The sequence below is a fragment of the Chlorocebus sabaeus genome, chromosome 6 (genome assembly GCF_047675955.1).
Source record: "Chlorocebus sabaeus isolate Y175 chromosome 6, mChlSab1.0.hap1, whole genome shotgun sequence".
Classification (NCBI taxonomy): Eukaryota; Metazoa; Chordata; class Mammalia; order Primates; family Cercopithecidae; genus Chlorocebus; species Chlorocebus sabaeus.
In genome coordinates, this window is record NC_132909.1 from 25,847,498 (window position 1) to 25,866,537 (window position 19,040).

The following is a 19,040-nucleotide window of genomic DNA, read 5'->3' on the forward strand; positions in this document are numbered from 1 at the left end:
AACCTGAACAGTGAGAGTGGTCCTTCCTCACCTCTCACGTGTGTCTCTGGACAGTCACACTAATTTGACCTTCCTGGCAGCTGCAGTTTAGCCTTTTTTCTTCATCATCTTTCCCTTTGTTGCTTCTGCTGGGTTTGAGCTGACACAGGGCTAGGGGGTCAGGAAGGTTTCCTCCTGAGGAGGAGAGGGTCGAAGGGAGAGCTTAGGACGTACAGGAATCATCTAGGAACAGCTCAAGGGCTGGGGATGATCTTTGTGGGGCTGGGATGAGCTTTCCAGACACAGATGAGGGAGTGTGACACAGGTGGCAGTGTAAGGAGGATGTTTGGGATGCGAGATGGGGCTGGAGGACTGGACAGGGTTCAGGCTGGGGATGCCTTTAGTGTCCTGTTTAGAGGGTTGGTGTCTGCCCTAGGAATGGTGGGAAGACACTGGAGGTCTCTAAGGGCGCATGGGGCAGGGATGAGAGTAGGGATCCATGATCACATTTGCCCTTTTTGTTTTTTTTTTTGAGACAGAGTTTCACTCTTATTGCCCAGGCTGGAATGCAATGGCGCGATCTCGGCTCACTGCAACCTCCGCCTCTCAGGTTCAAGCGATTCTCCTGCCTCTGCCTCCTGAGTAGCTGGGATTACAGGCATGTGCCACCACACCCAGCTAATTTTTGTATTTTTAGTAGAAATGGGGTTTCTCCACGTTGGTCAGGCTGGTCTCGAACTCCCGCCTTCAAGTGATCTGCCCACCTCGGCCTCCCAAAGCACTGGGATTACAGACGTGGGCCACTGCACCCGGCCACATTTCCCTTTTTAATTGTCATGTATATTCAACTTTGGGTTGGGTTGGCTCTTTTTTTGAGACAGAGTCTCGCTCTGTTGCCCAGGGTGGAGTGCAGTGTCCTGATCTTGGCTTACTGCAACCTTTGCCTCCTGGGTTCTAGCAATTCTCCTGCCTCAGCGTCCAGAGTAGCTGGGACTACAGGTGCACACCACCACACCTGGCTACTTTTTGTATTTTTAGTAGAGACGGGGTTTCACCATGTTGGCCAGGCTGGTCTTGAACTCCCGACCTCAAGCAGTCTGCCCACCTTGACCTCCCAAAGTGCTGGGATTACAGGTGTGAGCGACTGTGCCCAGCTCAGGCTAATTTTTACTTTTTTTTGTAGAGACAAGGTTTCCTGATGTTGCCAGGCTGGTCTTCAACTTCTGGCTTCAGGAAATCCTCTCTCCTTGGCCTCCCAAAGTGCTGGGATTATAGGTGTGAGCCACGCTCACGCACGCACGTACACTCAATTTCAAGAACTGTTTCCGATTAAATCTGCAATCCTCCCCATCTCTGACTTTTCCATCAATGTAGGTAAATGTACCCTTGCCAAACCCCAAAAACAAGAGACCAAAAAGCAACCCAGTCAGAGCCCAGCAATTGTATTTTAACCACGAACACCCCAACAGCTACCCCTCAATTGATGCAATAAAAAGCCATTGTGTCCGACCCTGTCATATTTTAAAACGTATAGATAAAGTAGCAAGAACAGTATAGGACTAGTTGAGTGATACAGAGGTGCCCAGGAATGCCCTGAGGTGAACCTAGTGTTTCTACAAGCATACTGAATTGTTAATAAAGTCTGTCCCGCAGCTCAAAGGGGAAGGAAAGGATTCGGTGCTATATTGATTAGCAATATTAGAAATCAGCTTTGAGCCTTGCCTAAGTCATACACCAAAATAAATTCCTAATGAATGAAGGATTATACTATATAGACACACAAATAAGACTTTAGAATAAGTCTTTTTTTTTTTTTTTTTTTTTTTTGAGACGGAGTCTCGCTCTGTCGCCCAGGCTGGAGTGCAGTGGCCGGATCTCAGCTCACTGCAAGCTCTGCCTCCCAGGTTTACGCCATTCTCCTGCCTCAGCCTCCCGAGTAGCTGGGACTACAGGCGCCTGCCACCTCGCCCGGCTAGTTTTTTGTATTTTTTAGTAGAGATGGGGTTTCACCCTGCTAGCCAGGATGGTCTCGATCTCCTGACCTCGTGATCCGCCCGTCTCGGCCTCCCAAAGTGCTGGGATTACAGGCTTGAGCCACCGCGCCCGGCCTAGAATAAGTCTTTAATAAGACTTTAGAATTAGAATTTAGAAGGTTAAAAAAACCTTTTTAATCACTTCTATGTTTAAGAAATTTATAAAACCAAAATAATATTAATAGAACAGAAAAAACATAGTAAAAGCAAAGTCAGGATTTTAATTTTAGTAGATTAATTTTAGTAATTTCAAATTGGAATGGAAGCCAAGTGTGGTGGTTCACACCTGTAATCCCAGCACTTTGAGAGGCTGAGGTGGGAGGACTGCTTAAGATCAGGAGTTCGAGACCAGCCTGGGCAATAAAGTGAGACACCCATCTCTACAAAAAATACAAAAATCATCCTGGCATGGGAGCTGCTTACCTGTAGTCCCAGCTACTTGGGAGGCTGAGGCAGGAGGATCACTGGAGCCCAGGAGGTCAAAGTTGCAGTGAGCTATGATCTTGTCACTTCACTCCAGCCTGGATGACAGAGTGAGACCCTGTCTCAAACACACACACACACACACACACACACACACACACACACACACAAATGGAAAAACAAATTGGAATGGACATACCAGAAGTAAAATAGACAAAGGACCTGAACACAAGCATATGGAAAAACATTCAGTCTCAGTAACAAATGCAAATTTAGACAGTGGGTTTTAAGTTGTTTTGGCAAGTTTTAGAAAATTATTACCAGTGTATTTGTAGCTTGGAGAAATGATTTTGTGCAGTATGTATGTAGACACAAAATGTTCACACCGTTTGACTCAAGATTATTTACTGTATGGGCTGGGTGGCTCAAGCCTGTAATCCCAGCACAGCACTTTTTGAGGCCGAGGCAGGCGGATCACTTGAGGTCAGGAGTTCAAGACCAGTCTGGCCAATGTGGTGAGACCCCCCCAACATCTCTACTAAAAATACAAAAATTAGCTAGGCATGGTGGCAGGTGCCTGTAGACCCAGCTACTTGGGAGGCTGAGGCAGGAGAATCACTTGAACCTGGGAGGCGGAGGTGGCGGTGCACTGAGATCGCACCACCACACTCCAGCCTGGGTGACACAGCGAGACTTCATCTCAAAAAAAGAAAAACAAAAAGAATTTACTCTATGGTGGTTTGTTTTATAGGAGTAATCCTAAATACAGTAGAGGTTATCTACACACAGATGTTTATTACAGGGTTATCTACAGCAATGGAAAGTGAAGGAAAAAAAAACCCACCTAAGCAAGGAAAATGGATGGTTAAGCTGGCATATCTACTGGATTCTTACCTTTTAAAATGTTGACTTAAAAACTTATTAATAGGTTGGGGACGGTGGATCATACCTGTAATCCCACCACTTTGGGAGGTTGAGGTAGGTGGATCGCTTCAGCTCTGGAGTCTGAGACTAATCTGGGCAACATGGCGAAACCCCTTCTCTGGTAAAAATACAAACAAACAAACAAGCAAAAAATTAGCTGAGTATGGTGGAGTACATCTGTAGTCCCAGCTACTCGGGAGGCTTAGGTGGGAGGATCACTTGAGCTGGGGAGGTGGATGCTGCAGTGAGCTGAGATTGCACCTCGGCACTCCAACCTGTGTGGCAGAATGATACCCTGTCTCAATTAAAAACAACAACAAAAAAAACTTATTAATTAGCAGGCCAGCGCCAGGCACAGTGGCTCATGCCTGTAATCCCAGCACTTTGGGAGGCCGAGGTGGGCGGATCATTTGAGGTCAGGAGTTCGAGACCATCCTGGGCAATATGGTGAAACCCTATCTCTACTAAAAATAGAAAAATTAGCCATGTGTGGTGGCAAGTGCCTGTAATCCCAGCTACTCAGGAGGCTGAGGCAGGAGAATCGTTTGAACCCGGGAGGCTGAAGTTGGAGTAAGCCAAATATTGCGCTACTGTACTCCATCCTGGGTGACAGAGTGAGACTCCATCTCTAATAACAACAACAACAACAACAACAACAACAGGCTGGGCTCAGTGGCTCATGCCTGTAGTCCTAGCACCTTAGAAGGTTGAGGTGGGCAGATCCTTTGAGCCAAGGAGTTTGAGACCAGCCTGGACAACATAGTGAAACCCTGTCTCTATAAAAAATACAAAAATTAGCTGGGCATGGTTAGTCCCAGCTATTGGGAGGCTGAGGTTGGAGGATCACCTGAGTCCAGGGAGGTTGAGGCTGCAGTGAACCATGTTTGTACCACTGCACTCCAGCCTGGGAGACAGAGTGAGACCCTATCTCAAAAAACAGACAAACAGACAAATAAAAACAAAACAAAACAAAAAAACCCTTATTCATAACAAGGCGAATTGTATATGGATGCAGTAACTCTAAAAACAGAAATTAGAAGGATATGCTGAGTGTACAAAGAGATGGAACAGTGGAAAATTTAATCTTTTAGCTTCTGTGTACTTTGTACTATCACACATTTATGGTAAGGCCTTGGAGGCAGTGCATGTAATACATGATATATATCAATGTCAAGTGTTAAATGACTTTTTGTTTGTTTTCCTCATGAATGTTCGAACACAGTCCAAATTGGCAGAGTGAGATGGGAAGAAGATCTTCTTTGCCATCCTTTGAAACACTGGGCTATGGGGAAGAAGAGGACGTTGAAACTCAGCTGTCATCCAGCTGCAAGGAACTGGGGGATGTCAGTGCCCAGGAGGACAAAGGAGGCCACGGTGATGACCTGTACGCTGTGCCACACAGAAATCAGGTGTTTTCTGTGTTCCCAATTTTCTTCTTGACATTCACCCTGACATTAACTTTTGGTAAATTAGTGCATTGCTAAGGATTTCTTCTCTCTATTCTGCATTTGATAGCATTTGCTTTGGGGCTTATTTTTTAAACGTGTCCAGCCTCATTTCTATTTGGTTAGATTAAAACATAAACTTCTTTCCTTTAGCTTGCAAAAACAAAGATGAACATCTTCATATTCTTAATGTGGACTTCCATTCAAAGCTTAGCAATCTTATTCTTTTCTTTGACCTTGGAAGCTAAATTTCCTATCACTTTTATGGTATCATTTTGCACACTGCACCCTTTCTTTAAATTCGTGCATGACGGGGAAGATCGTCATGCGTCTCTCAATGGGAGCTGATGTGCTTTGAGTGCTTACTATGAGCGCTCCCCTGTTTCTAACTCCTGTATGCGTTTATCTTAGCTGACCCCCACTGACTCGGTGAGGAATTCCCTTCATTGCCCTGTCACACATCAGGGAACTGCACACAGAGAGATTCAAGGAAACATACTTCTCCACTGCCAGCTGCTCTGCGAATCCCAATTTTTAAACTGCTTCCCAGGGTTTTGGAAACTACATAATGATATTTCCTTAATGGCAAGATATAGCACATATCTCTTTTTCCTTTATCTTTTTCTTTCTTTCTTTCTTTTCTTTTTCTTTTTCTTTTTTGAGACAGGGTCTTTTTGCCCTGTCCCCCAGGTTGGAGGGCAGTGGCACCATTATAGCTCATTGCAGCCTCAACTTCCTGGATTCAAGTGATCCTCCCACCTCAGCCTCCCAAGTAGCTGGGACTACAGACACATACCACCATACCTGGCTATTTTTTGTGTTTTTTGTAGAGACAGGGTTTCCCCATGTTGCCTAGGCTGGTCTCGAACTCCTGACTCAAGTGATCCGCCTGCCTCAGCCTTTCAAAGTACCAGGATTACAGGTGTGAGCCACTGTGCCCTGCCCCTTTTTCTTTTTTTCGCCATCATTATAATGTGTTATTCATAGTGTCTGAACATACAGACTGGCAGCATTAAGCTACACCAGTATTGATTATATGTATATTGATTAGCCTCTACTATATTAAAACACTTTTTTTTTTTTTAATTGAGATGGGGTCTCACCGTCCCCAGGCTGGAGTGCAGTGGCATGATCATAGCTCATTGTAGCCACTTCCTCCTGGGCTCAAGTGATCCTCCCACCTCAGCCTGCCGAGTAGCCAGGGCTATAGGCATGTGACACCACAACTGGCATTTTATTTATTTATTTATTTATTTATTTATTTATTTTCTACAGGGCCAGGGTCTTGTTATGTTAGCCAGACTGGTCTTGAACTCCTGGGCTTAAGCAATCCTCTTGCTTCGGGCTGCCAAAGTGTTGGGATTACATGTGTAAGCCAATGTATCTGGCCCTAAAATATGTTTTAAATGGTCTTCAGGAGCTTATTTTGAGGGATCCTTATGTGGCTGTTTCATGAACTCACCATCATTTTCCCACATATACAGACTTTCACATATAGAATTAGGTTTCTCATAGCAAGGAGCTCTGGAATAGGCAGACACTGCCCAGAGCCCCCCGGGAGGGAGGTGCTCCTGTCGAGCTCTGCAGGGCTCACAGTCAGTTCCACTGCTCCTCACCCGCACACTTGCCGGCTGGTTATTTTGGACCGATGTTACACATAGAGTCATATCACTGCACTATTCTAGAGGGAAAGCTTGCTACAATATTTCCCTTGGAAGAAAGAGATACAGTGACCTACAGAGACTCTTTCCTAGTTAGAAGGACAGTTATTTTGATTTTTTAGGCAAGTCTATTAGGGTGGTTTTAGGAGCCATGTGTAGTAGGAAAAGTTTTAAATTTTAAAATGTGAAAAGTAGAAAATAATAAACAATAAAATGTTGCCATTAGGGTTGATGTTGCCTTGTCCTCTAACCCCACTCTCTCCTTGGAAACCCATCTTTTCTTAGATTTGGAGTGCATCCTGGAAGTTTGTGTTTTTATTCTTTTACTACAAGTTTAAGTAAACAACTAGAGTACTGCGCATATATATATACACACACACATATGTATAATTTTTTTTTTGTTTATTTCTTTTGAGACAGAGTCTTGCTCTGTCACCCAGGCTGGAATGCAGTAATACAATCTTGGTTCACTGCAACTTCTGCCTCCTGGGTTCAAGTGATTGTCCTGCCTCAGTCTCCCAAGTAGCTGGGACTACAGGTGCCCGCCACCATGCCCAGCAAATTTTTGTATTTTTAGTAGAGACTGGGTTTCACCACGTTGGCCAGGATGGTCTCAAACTCCTGACCTCAGGTGATCCTCCGAAAGTGCTGGGATTACCGGTGTGAGCCATTGCGCCCAGCCAAGCCTTTTAAAGTATGTTTATATAAAGTATCACAAATTCTTTATGAAGGTATGTTTTTAGTAGACTTACTTATTGATATATAAAACATGCACAAGAAGTGAATAAATCATAAGTGTACATTTCGATAAATTTTCAAAAAGTAGCCACCACTCAGATTAAAAAAAAATTACTTGTACCCTAGAAATCCCCCTTCTTCTTAGCCACTTACTACTTCCCACAGAGTTAACCATTGCCAAGATTAGCTTTAATCTTTAAAAATAATCTGAGATTAGCTTTGCCTATTCTGAAAATTTACATGCATTTAATTGGACGGTATGCATTATTCGGAGTTTGGGAGTCTTCAGTTATTGTGTATAGCAGGGGCTGGTTGGTTCTCATTGCTGTATATTTTACTGTACAACTGTGCCACTCAGTTATTCATTTTACTGATGACAGAGATTTGATTGGTTCCAGTCTGGGATTCTTAGGAATAGTGCTGCTGTGAACATTTGGGGATGTGTCCCTTGATGTACATATTTGTGTATTTCTGGTGGGTGTATACTGAGGAATGGCGTGTGTATGGTCATAGGGCATATGTACCATCAGCTTTAGTACCAGTAGATACTGCCAAACAGTTGTCCATATTGGGCATCTTCTTAATGCTTTTTTGTAGGGGGAGGGAGGCAGAGTTTCCCTCTTATTGCCCAGGCTGGAGTACAATGGTGCCATCTTGGCTCACTGCAACCTCCGCCTCCTGGGTTCAAGCAATTCTCCTGCCTCAGCCTCCTGAGTAGCTGGGATTACAGGCATGCGCCACCACGCCCGGCTAATTTTGTACTTTTAGTAGAGACGAGGTTTCTCCATGTTGGTCAGGCTGGTCTTGAACTCCCAACCTCAGATCATCTGCCCACCTCGGCCTCCCAACGTGCTGGGATTCGTGAGCCACCGCGCCTGACCCCTAATACTTTTTAAGTCATCTTATCTATTTCACATTTCTTTGAGAGTAGTGAGTCACTTAATATATTTTTGACAGGTTGAACAAGGAAGTTTGTTCCTAGGAGATAAAAAAGTTTGAGGTCGGCCGTGGGCAGTGGCTCATGCCTGTAATCCCACCACTTTGGGAGGTGGAGGTGGGAGGATCATTTGAGGACAGGAGTTCAAGACTGGCCTGGACACCATAGTGAGATCCTGTCTCTATTAAAAAAAAAAGTGCGGGGTCATTTACTTTTTCTTTCTTCAAATGATGAGTAGCTTGGGTGACCTGTTTGCTTCTCTTGAGCCAGGTCACCTTGGAACCACGTCCACAGAGACAGGTGGACCTAGCAGCCTTAGCTCTTACTCTGAAATGCCCCTTCTCATGGGCGTCTTGCTGGTCCCTGCCACCACCTCCTTGTCAGCCCCAGGGACAGCCCTTCCATTCCCTGTAGTGCAGCCCAGCTAAGCCAAACTGATCACAAAAGCAAGATTTTACTGAAGAATCAGGAGAGCCAAAGGGCAGCCCTCCCAGACAGCGCCAGTCACAGTTTACCACATAACCCCTGGTTCAGGCTGAGTGCACAGCCAGACCATATCATAAGGCTAAACACACTTAATTGTGCCCCCGCAGATAAGATTTTTAACAATTTAGAGCATGTATGTATATAATGTGCACGCTGTTTCGTTACCTTTCTTTCGTCTCACAACACATGCCAAATGTCTTCCTACGTCCCCAAATTTGGTTCTTTCCTGCCTTGTCTAACACCTGCATTGTGTGGCCTGATGTAGCATATGTATCAGTCAAGGTCCAATCAGGAGTCAGAACACACACAGTGACTTGAAGAGGGAAAACTTACTACATGCCTGTAATCCCAGCCCTTTGGGAGGCTGAGGCAGGAGGATCGCTTGAGACCAGAAGTTCCAGACCAGCCTGGACAACATACTGAGACCCCATCTCTACAAAACATTTAAAAATTAGCTGAGTATGGTGGCATGCGATTGTAGTCCTAGCTGCTTGGGAGGCTGAGGTGGAGGATTGCTTGAGCCCAGGAGGTAAAGGCTGCTGTGAGCCATGATTGCGCCACTGCATTCCAGCCTGGGTGACAGAGTAAGACCATGTCTAAAAAAAGAAAAAGAAAAAACTGTTTCACTGTTCTTTCTCTTCCTCCTTGGCAGCCTCTGTTCCTACCCTCAGGCTCCTGCCAATGGGAATGTCTCCTCCTCCTCAGCAGCAGGTCCCATTCCTGGCCCATGGCCCTCTCTAAAGGACAACTCTGTGTCCCTGCCATGTTGGGATGAAACAAAATTTCAGTAGGTCCTATGTAGCTAACATGAATGGTTACCTATGTAGGAGCTACTCTCAGACAGTAGAGGGGAGTCCCTCAGTAAATGAAATTTGCAGTGGACTTACATAATTGGTGAACATAGCAGGCTTCAGTGAGAGTCCTCCCAGGGGAGGTCAGCACTGCTTGTCCCACATAGAAATTATTAACACAGCCTGGGTGCAGTGGCTGTCGTCTGTAATCCCTGCACTTCGGGAGGCTGAGGCAGGAGGATCGCATGGGCCCAGGAGTTTGAGACCAGCCTGGGCAACAAAAGGAGACCCTGTCTCTACAAAAAATAAAAAAAATTGGCTGGCTGTGGTGGTGCATGCCTGTGGTCCCAGCTACTCCGGGGGCTGAAGTGGGAGGATCGCTTGCGTGTGGGAAGTCAAGGTTGCAGTGAGCTGTGATCACACCACTGTACTCCAGCTTGGGTGACAGAGGGAGACCCTGTCTCAAAAAAAAAAGGGGTGGGGGGAAGTTAGTAACATGGTGTCAGTGCCAGCGTGGAGTGGTATTGGGTGGTCCCTGGCAGGGATGAGAAAGGGAAGCTGCCCTGGCAACATGGCTGGGATATGGAGCTCTCAATGGCCTTAGCGTAACTTGAATGGTGTTGCCTTTGCCCCCCAAGCTTCTCCTGAGGGCCTGGAAGTGTCATCCAGCCCCACCTGATGTAGCCCTTTTGTGTGTCACTAAGGAAAGTAGCTGAAGTGCCCATGGAGGGAGCTCCCAGTGGGGAAGGTTTGAAAAAAGACGTTGGAATTTGTTAGAAGGACATTTTTCATTTCTTTCCTCCTTTGTCTTTTATAACAAAAAGGTGCCATTGTTACATGAGGTGGACAGTGAAGATGATGAAAATATTTCTGATCAAGATGAGTTTCCAGGCTCCCCTCCTATACCACAGCAGATACAACAAAAAGGTAAAACAAACAAACAAACAAAAAATCCCACAATTTTCATAAAATATAAGAACATTTTTTTCTTAATGAATATTGCTTATTTTTAGGAAAACATACCCATTGCCCCTTCATGCTGTAGCACTGTGATTTTAACTAGGAATATAATTGAAGTTTATTTTTTATTGAAAATGAGGGTCCAGGTGTGGTGGCTCACGCCAGCTCTTGGGGAGACCAAGGCTGGAGGATCCCTTGAGCTCAAGAATTTGAAAGCAGCCTGGGCAACACAGGGAGACCTCGTCTCTATAAAAAGTAAAAATAAAAACATTAGCCAGGCAAGGTGGTGCACGCCTATAGTCCCACCTACTCAGAAGGCCGAGGTGGGAGGATCACTTGAGCTCGGAAGGTCAAGGCTGCAGCAAGCTGTGATTGCACCATTGCACTCCAGTCTGGGTGACAGAGTGAGACCCTGTCTCAAGAAAATAAGGCTGGGTGTGGTGGTTCACTCCTGTAATCCAAGTACTTTGGGAGGCCAAGGCAGGTAGATCTCTTGAGCTTAGGAGTTTGAGACCAGGTTGGGCAACATAGTGAGATACTCTCTACAAAAAATGGACATCCCATCTCTACCAGAATACAAAAAAGTAGCCAGGCATGGTGGCATCTGCCTATGGTCCTAGCTACTCTCGAGACTGAGGTGGGAGGATTGCTTGAGCCCTGGAGGCAAGGGCTGCAGTGAGCTGAGATTGCGCCATTGTACTCCAGCCTGAGTGACAGAGTGAAACCCCATCTCAAAAAAAAAAAAAAAAAAAAAAAAAAAAGGCCGGATGCGGTGGCTCAAGTCTATAATCCCAGCACTTTGGGAGGCCGAGACGGGCAGATCGCGAGGTCAGGAGATCGAGACCATCTTGTCTAACACAGTGAAACCCCGTCTCTACTAAAAAATAATAAAAAAAAAATAGCCAGGTGAGGTGGCGGGCGCCTGTAGTCCCAGCTACTCGGGAGGCTGAGGCAGGAGAATGGCGTAAACCCGGGAGGTGGAGCTTGCAGTGAGCTGACATCCGGCCACTGCACTCCAGCCTGGGCGACAGAGCGAGACTCTGTCTCAAAAAAACAAGAAAAGAAAACAAGTTATTCCACAGTCAATTGCTTCTGGATATTAGGTTGTTTTTAAAGTACAAGGTGCTGTGTTTTTTTTTTTGCTATGTTAGCTAGGCTGGTCTTGAACTCCTGGGCTTAAGCAATAGAGATAGGGGTAGGGTAGGGTCTCCCTAGTCCCAGTGCTTGGGGAAAGACCTGGCCCACAGTGGCCCACCAGGATAGATCTGTTGGGTGAATGAGTGTGTGGACATATATCTATTTGATTATCACAATGAGAGAGTTCAGCATGTTATAGCAAAGGTAGGGAAAAGTTTTCGGTTTCCTAAGAGGTGGCTCACATTTGAGAAGTGACAAGGAGAGCCAGGCATCGAGTGGACAACCAATAATTGCTTTATCAGCAGCCCCAGAGTTGCTCAGGCTCAGGGAAACATTTCTGTAAATCATTTCTCAGGGAACACAGAACATCAGCCTCATAATCCTGGGGCCAGAAAACACCTGTTGGTCAGTTGGCATATTTTTTAAGTATTAGATTTAGTAAAAGGTGCATCTGTTTTTAAATTACAAAAGTAATACTGTCTTACTGTAAAAAAAAAAAAAATACATAAATATATAAAGTGCATTAGTCCGTTTTCACGCTGCTGATAAAGACATACCCGAGACTGGGTAACTTATCAAGAAAAAGAGGTTTAATGGACTCACAGTTCCACGTGGCTGGGGAGGCCTCACAATCATGGCAGAAGGTGAAAGGCACGTCTTACATGGCGGCAGAAGAGGGAATGAGAATCAAGAGAAAGGGGTTTCCCCTTATAAAACCATCAGATCTCGTGAGACTTATTCACTACCATGAGAACAGTATGGGGGAAACCGCCCCATGATTCAATTATCTCCCACTGGGTCCCTCCCACAATAGGTGGGAATTATGGGAGCTACAGTTCAAGATGAGATGTGAGTGGGGACGCAGCCAGACCATATCGTAAGGCTAAACACACTTAATTGTGCCCCCACAGATAAGATTTTTAACAATTTAGAGCATGTATGTATATAATGTGCACGCTGTTTCGTTACCTTTCTTTCATCTCACAACACATGCCAAATGTCTTCCTATGTCCCCAAATTTGGTTCTTTCCTGCCTTGTCTAACATCTGCATTGTGTGGCCTGATGTAGCATGTATATCAGTCAAGGTCCAATCAGGTGTCAGAACACACACAGTGACTTGAAGAAGGAAAATTTACTATAAAGAATTATTAATTTTAACAGGTTTGAGAGCTGGGCGTGGTGGCTTACACCTGTAATCCCAGTTATGCAGGAGGCTGAGATGGGAGGATCACTTGAGCCCAGGAAGGCGGTCAAGGCTGCAGTGAGATGTGATAGTGCCACTGCACTCCAGCCTAGGTGACAGAGTGAGACCCTGTCTCTAAAAAATAATAATAATAATAATAACAGGATTGCCTACTAAGGAGTAAAAGACAGTACTCAAGAATTCAGGAGTAGCAGCTCAAGGGGGCAGCCACTGTCCCTAGGGCTGACACAAAGTCAGCCTTCAGGAGCAAGCAACTCTGAAGGAGCCTCAGCCAGAACCAAGATCCACACCTTCCTGGAGAGGACGTAGCTGTGGCCTGCTGTGTGGCCAGGAAGTTTGCTGAGGGGCTGCCGTAATGAAACTCACTGGGATAGGGGGCCAGGAGAAGCCACCATGGGGAGGTACTGCATGTTGCTGGCCACCAAAAAATTAAAAAGAAAGGATCTGCGCATATAATCCCGCTTGTAATCCCAGCTACTTGGGAGGCCAAGGCAGAAAGATTACTTGAGCCCGGGAGTTTGAATCCAACCTGGGTAATATAGTGAGACCCTCGGACTCTAAAAAACAGAAATTAAAAAAAGAGATTAATGCATGGAAGGAAGAGCCAGAGGAAGCTGGAATAGGAAAGCAGAGTTCCAGCTCCTCCAGTGTCTCTCCAGCGCCCCCTACAGAGGAAGCCTTCCTTGGTGCCAACTGGCTGGGTGGAAATGCTGCAATAACATGAGCCGGCCATGAAGGTCGATTTGGAGATGAGACGCAGTGGCCACCCACATACTTGGGAATGTGCACTTGGTACACAGGTGTTGGTTGGGAGGGATTGCAGCTTCTGCAGTGATACCTGGTTTGTGGTGGGCACTAAAAGCCCCTGCATACTTCTGAAAAACCCCAAACCCCAAACTCTAATTTAGTGGCTCAGGGGTGGGCCCAAGGGTCTGTACTTTTTTTTTTTTTTTTTTTTTTGAAACGGAGTTTTGCTCTTGTTGCCCAGGCTGGAGTGCAATGGCGCGATCTTGGCTCACCACAACCTCCGCCTCCTGGATTCAAGCCATTCTCCTGCCTCAGCCTCCTGAGTAGCTGGGATTACAGGCATGTGCCACCACGCCCAGCTCATTTTGTATTTTTAGTAGAGATGGGGTTTCTCTGTGTTGGTCAGACTGGTCTGGAAGGGTCTGTACTTTTCACAAGTACACAGAGGAGTCTGATGTGGGTGATCCTTGGACAACACGTGAGGAGCCCTGGCTTTTGGTGGTTTGGTCTTTGACTGTCATTTCCAGGCGTGGCTAAGTTACTTACCTCGTCTTCTCAATCTGAGAGTGTCTCTCTCATAAATGAAGTGATGCATGTGAAGTGCAGTGGCTTCCATCGGTGCTAGTGATAATTAGTGTCTAAAGCGTGAAGCTTTGATTACCTGATGCATCACTCTGCACTCTAGCGAGACCCCTGCCAAAAAGACCAAACACACTTTGGGCAAGGCCCTCGTGCCCTTGGTCAGAACTGCCAAATTCATGCTCGTGGATGCTGTTCCCCTTCCCTAGATCCTTTGCAGACCCTTATTTGATCCCACAGTCCCCTCTTGCTAGTACTTCCTCCTTCTCCTCCTCAACAGCCCACTTTGTCAAGTGGTACACCTCTCCAGGCCTTCTCCCTCTCCACGTCTCCTCAAACCTCTCCAGGCTGGCTTCCCTCTCCATCGCACCACTGTACCAGAGACCTTCATGTAGTTAAGTGCGCCGGGTGGTTTTCTGGCTTCTTCTGATGACGTCTCAGTAGCATACCACGTGGTTAACATACCTTCTCCCTGGGCTCGGGACATCTTGTTTCCTCCCGCCTTCCTGGGCGCCCCACCCCCCACCCTGTCATCTCCTCAGTCTAGGCCCTTTACTCTTCAAAGTACTCACAGCCTGCTCCCCAGTTTGATATCATTCATTGTGTGCTGCGCCCAGGTTTCCTCTCCCAGCTTCTATGCCATGTATCTGTTTAACTTCATTCATTCATCCCCTCAGCCAGAACAGTCTTTTTATTTTTTCAACAGGGTCTCACTCTGTTGCCCAGGCTGGAGTACAGTGGTATGATCACGGCTCACTGCAACCTCAACCTGAGTTCAGTTGATCCTCCCACCTCAGCCTCCTGAATAGCTGGGACTAAAGGTGTGCATCGTCATGCCTGGCTAATTTTTGTATGTTGTTAGACACAGGGTTTCACTATATTGCCCAGGCTGTCCTTAAACTCCTGGGCTCAAACATTCAACCCGCCTTGGCCTCCCAGAGTGCTAGGATTACAGGCATGAGACACCTCATCTGGCCCAGAGCCATCTTTTCAAAGCACAAAGCTGGTGGTGTCCCCTTGCATGTCCGTGGACCCCCACATGCATCCCCTCACACCCCCACGTACCCCAGACCATTTTGAATTGGGTCTCTTCCATGGTTTCCCACTGCCTGCATGGTCTGCCAGCCCTGGCCCCTGCTGACTGCTCTCCAGCTACTCTGCTGTTCTTTTATTTCCTCAGCTCTGTGGTGTTCCTTCCTGCCACTGGACCTGTGTGCATGCTACTCTCCCTCCCCACTGCCTAATGTCTCTTATATGTAGGCATGTGAAACGTGGGGAAGTTGTGGGGTTTGACTCTTTTTTTTTGAGACAGGATCTTGCTCTGCCACCCAGGCTGGAGTACAGTGGTGTGATCATAACTCACTGCAGCCTCTACCTCCTGGGCTTGAACCATCCTCCCACCTCGGCCTCCCGCAGTGTTGGGATTACAGGCGTGAACCACTACATCCTTATATGCTCAAATAGATCTGAAAAGAACCATACCTAGTTGATAACCATGGTTACCTCTGGAGAGGGGAAGGTTTCGAGGGATTATATTCGTGGGTGAATTTTGATTTATCTGTGTCATTAAAATTTTTGACAGCAAGAATGTGTTCATGTCATGTGAATTTTCTTTCTATAGAGATTGGAATAGGGCCAGGCACAGTGGCTCAGGCCTATGATCCCAGCACTTGAGGAGGCTAAAGCAGGAGGATTGCTTGAGCTCAGGAGTTTGAGACCAGCCTGGGCAACATAGGGAGACCCTGTTTCTACAAAAATTTTAAAAATTAGCCAGCATAATGGCACGCACCTGTAGTCCCAGCTACTCTGGAGGCTGAGGCGGGAAGATCACTTGAGCCCAGCAGCTGGAGGCTCAGGCAGGAAGATCGTTTGCACCCAGCAGCTGGAGGCTGAGGCAGGAAGATTGTTTGCACCCAGCAGCTGGAGGCTGAGGCAGGAAGACTGCTTGAGCCTGACAGGTTGAGGCTGCAGTGCAGTTTCCACCACTGCACTCTAGCCTGGGTGACAGAGTGAGACCCTGTATAAAAAAATAAAAATAAAAACTGGGATAGTACCCAGCATGACACCTTGTACACAGTAGGAGTATGCCCAGTATTGAAGGCCTTTGCTGTTATTTTGTGTGTACCCCGCTTACCCTTATAGGTAATAGAAATGAGGAGGGTGAGGACTCTGGAAATCTGTTTGAAAAATGATAAATAAGAAAACGGGACACAAAATAGATTCACAGAACCGAGTGAACTGCATGTACATTAAATGTACGTTAAATACCAATGTGAATTTGGGATGCTGTTAATTGTAAGTTTAATCTTTATCGGATTCTTTTTCTGAAAAGTTGATGACTAAGATAAAATAGCATGATTTCCTTTGGGAAAATTGAATTGCCCTTGAAAAACTTTTTATTGTGATCATTTTTAACGTGTACAAAAGTAGACAAGTAAAATGAACTCCCACCTATCCATCTATGCATCTCCCCGCTTCTATAGCTGTCAACAATTTTCTTTTTTTTTTTGAGGCAGGGTCACTCTCTGTCACCCAGGCTGGAGTGCGGTGGTGTGATCTCAGCTCACTGTAACCTCTGCCTCCCAGGCTCGAATGATTCTCCTGCCTCAGCCTCCCGAGTAGCTGGGACTGCAGGTGTGTTCCACCACACCTGGCTAATTTGGTATTTTTTGTAGAGACGGGGTTTTGCTCCGTTGCCCAGGCTGGTCTCAAACTCCTGAGCTCAACCAATCCGCCTGCCTCGGCTTCCCAAAGTGCTGGGGCTACAGGCATGTGCCAGTGTGGCCAGCCAGCTGTCAACCTTTTGCCATTCTATTTCATGTAACTCCCTGCTCCCGCAATTTTATTTTGTGAAGAATTTAAGGAGGGTATAGAAGACTCCATTAAATATGAAAGCAGTCAGGTCTGAGGTAGCGTTGTGGGATACCAAATCAAGACTATTGTAAAGGTGTTATTAAAAATATAATTTTTGGCCGGGCGCGGTGGCTCAAGCCTGTAATCCCAGCACTTTGGGAGGCCGAGACGGGCGGATCACGAGGTCAGGAGATCGAGACCATCCTGGCTAACACGGTGAAACCCCGTCTCTACTAAAACAATACAAAAAACTAGCCGGGCGAGGTGGCGGGCGCCTGTAGTCCCAGCTACTCGGGAGGCTGAGGCAGGAGAATGGCGTAAACCCAGGAGGCGGAGCTTGCAGTGAGCAGAGATCCGGCCACCGCACTCCAGCCTGGGTGACAGAGCGAGACTCCGTCTCAAAAAAAAAAAAAAAAAAAAAAATATATATATATATATATATATGTGTAATTTTTTTCTTGTTGTATCACTTTAAACATTTGCTTATTGGAAACTGGGTCAGTGCCGGCCATGTGTCAGAGATGACAGAGCCACAGGCCTTTCCCCTCGCATCCCAGCTGCAGAGGAGGAGGTGCAGATTGCAAATCGTAGTGTGGGGTGCTAAGGTGGGCAGTAGAGGTTGTTGTCTGCCAGTTAGGGAAGGTGGTAGGGGGAGGAGGGTTCATCAGGCTGAACTCAGAAGGACAGGGTAGGATCCAAGTAGGAGAGCAGTCCAGGCTGCTCAGCCTCCCGAGTAGCTGGGACTGCAGGTACGTTCCACCACATCTGGCTAATTTGGTATTTTTTGTAGAGACAGGGTTTTGCTCTGTTGCCCAGACTGGTCTCAAATTCCTGGTGTCCAAGTAGGTGTCCAAGTAGGAGAGCAGTCCAGGCTGCCCCTGAATGTTTGACTGAAAGCAGTTTGGTTAAAAACAGCTGATCAAGATGACTTTGGCCAAAAATGAGTTGTTTAAGTATTGGTATCTTGAATATATCAGGAAGTAGATTTATTTGTTTGTTTGTTTGTTTATTTATTTAGAGATGATGTCTTGCTCTGCTGCCCAGACTGGAGTGTCATGGTACAGTCTTGGCTCTCTGTAACCTCTGCCTCCCCAGCTCAAGAGTTTCTCCTGCCTCAGCCTCCCAAGTAGCTAGGATTACAGGCACGCACCACCACACCCAGCTAATTTTTGTGTTTTTAGTAGAGATGGGGTTTACCATGTTGGCCAGGCTAGTTCCAAACTCCTGACCTCAAGTGATCCACCCACCTCAGCCTCCCAGAGTGCTGGGATTACAGGCGTGAGCCACTGCACCCAACCAAGAAGTATATTTAGAATCTTGTATGTATCTCTAGCATTTTCTTCTGTTGTCTGAATTCTGTAGGGTTCTTTCCCCTGTTTTTTGCGTGTGTTTCTAGTTTATTTTCAGCCAGTTATTTCTGCTCTGCAAATTAATAGTAGAAAGTTAAAAGCAACTCAGGGTCAGGCACAGTGGCTCACGCCTGTAATCCAAAGTTAGCCAAGGTGGGTGGATCATCTGAGGTCAGGAGTTCAAGACCAGCCTGGCCAACATGGGGGAACCCCGTCTCTACTAAAAATATAAAAATTAGCTGGGCATCGTGGTCCATGCCTGTAATCCCAGCTAATTGGGAGGCTGAGGCAGGAGAATTGTTTTAACCTAGGAGGCAGAGGTTGCAGTGAGCCAAGATTGCACCGCTGTACTCCACCTGAGGGACAGAGTGAGACTCCGTCTCAAAAAACAGCAACTCGATGTCCAACTTTTCACAACATGAATGTATACAGGCAAACTGGGGTGTAAGATCACCTGCTTCCTAGGGTACCTGGATTACAGATGTATGGAAGATGAGTAACTGGGCGAGATTTATTTTCCTCTCTATCGTTGAGACAGTTTGCTTCAAAGAAAAACTATTCTTCTGACAGGTTGGATGCTGCATTTAAGGAGGGTGGCCCATCCAGGGTGTGGTCGGCAAGATGTGTGGACAGTGGCAGGGAGGGGTGTTGGAAGGAGAGGAGGAGCCCGGCGTGGGAAGATGTGTGGAAAGTGGTGGGGAGGGGTGTTGGAAGGAGAGGAGGAGCCTGGCATGGGAAGATGTGGGGAAAGTGGCGGGGAGGGGTGTTGGAAGGAGAGGAGGAACCCGGCATG

General features: G+C 46.5%; 1 protein-coding gene across 4 annotated transcripts in view; it reads left to right on the forward strand.

Moving 5' to 3' along the window:
• The window catches only part of CEP89 (centrosomal protein 89), a 93,811-nt gene that overhangs the window by 14,380 nt on the left and 60,391 nt on the right, over positions 1-19,040 (forward strand). For 3 of the 4 annotated variants that reach the window (XM_007996219.3, XM_007996217.3, XM_037991504.2), the window contains exons 4-5: positions 4,582-4,768; positions 10,242-10,344. In XM_007996219.3, the coding sequence (XP_007994410.3) occupies positions 4,582-4,768; positions 10,242-10,344 (290 nt within the window). The remainder of the gene's footprint in view (positions 1-4,581; positions 4,769-10,241; positions 10,345-19,040) is intronic. The other variant, XM_007996221.3, reaches the window with a different exon arrangement.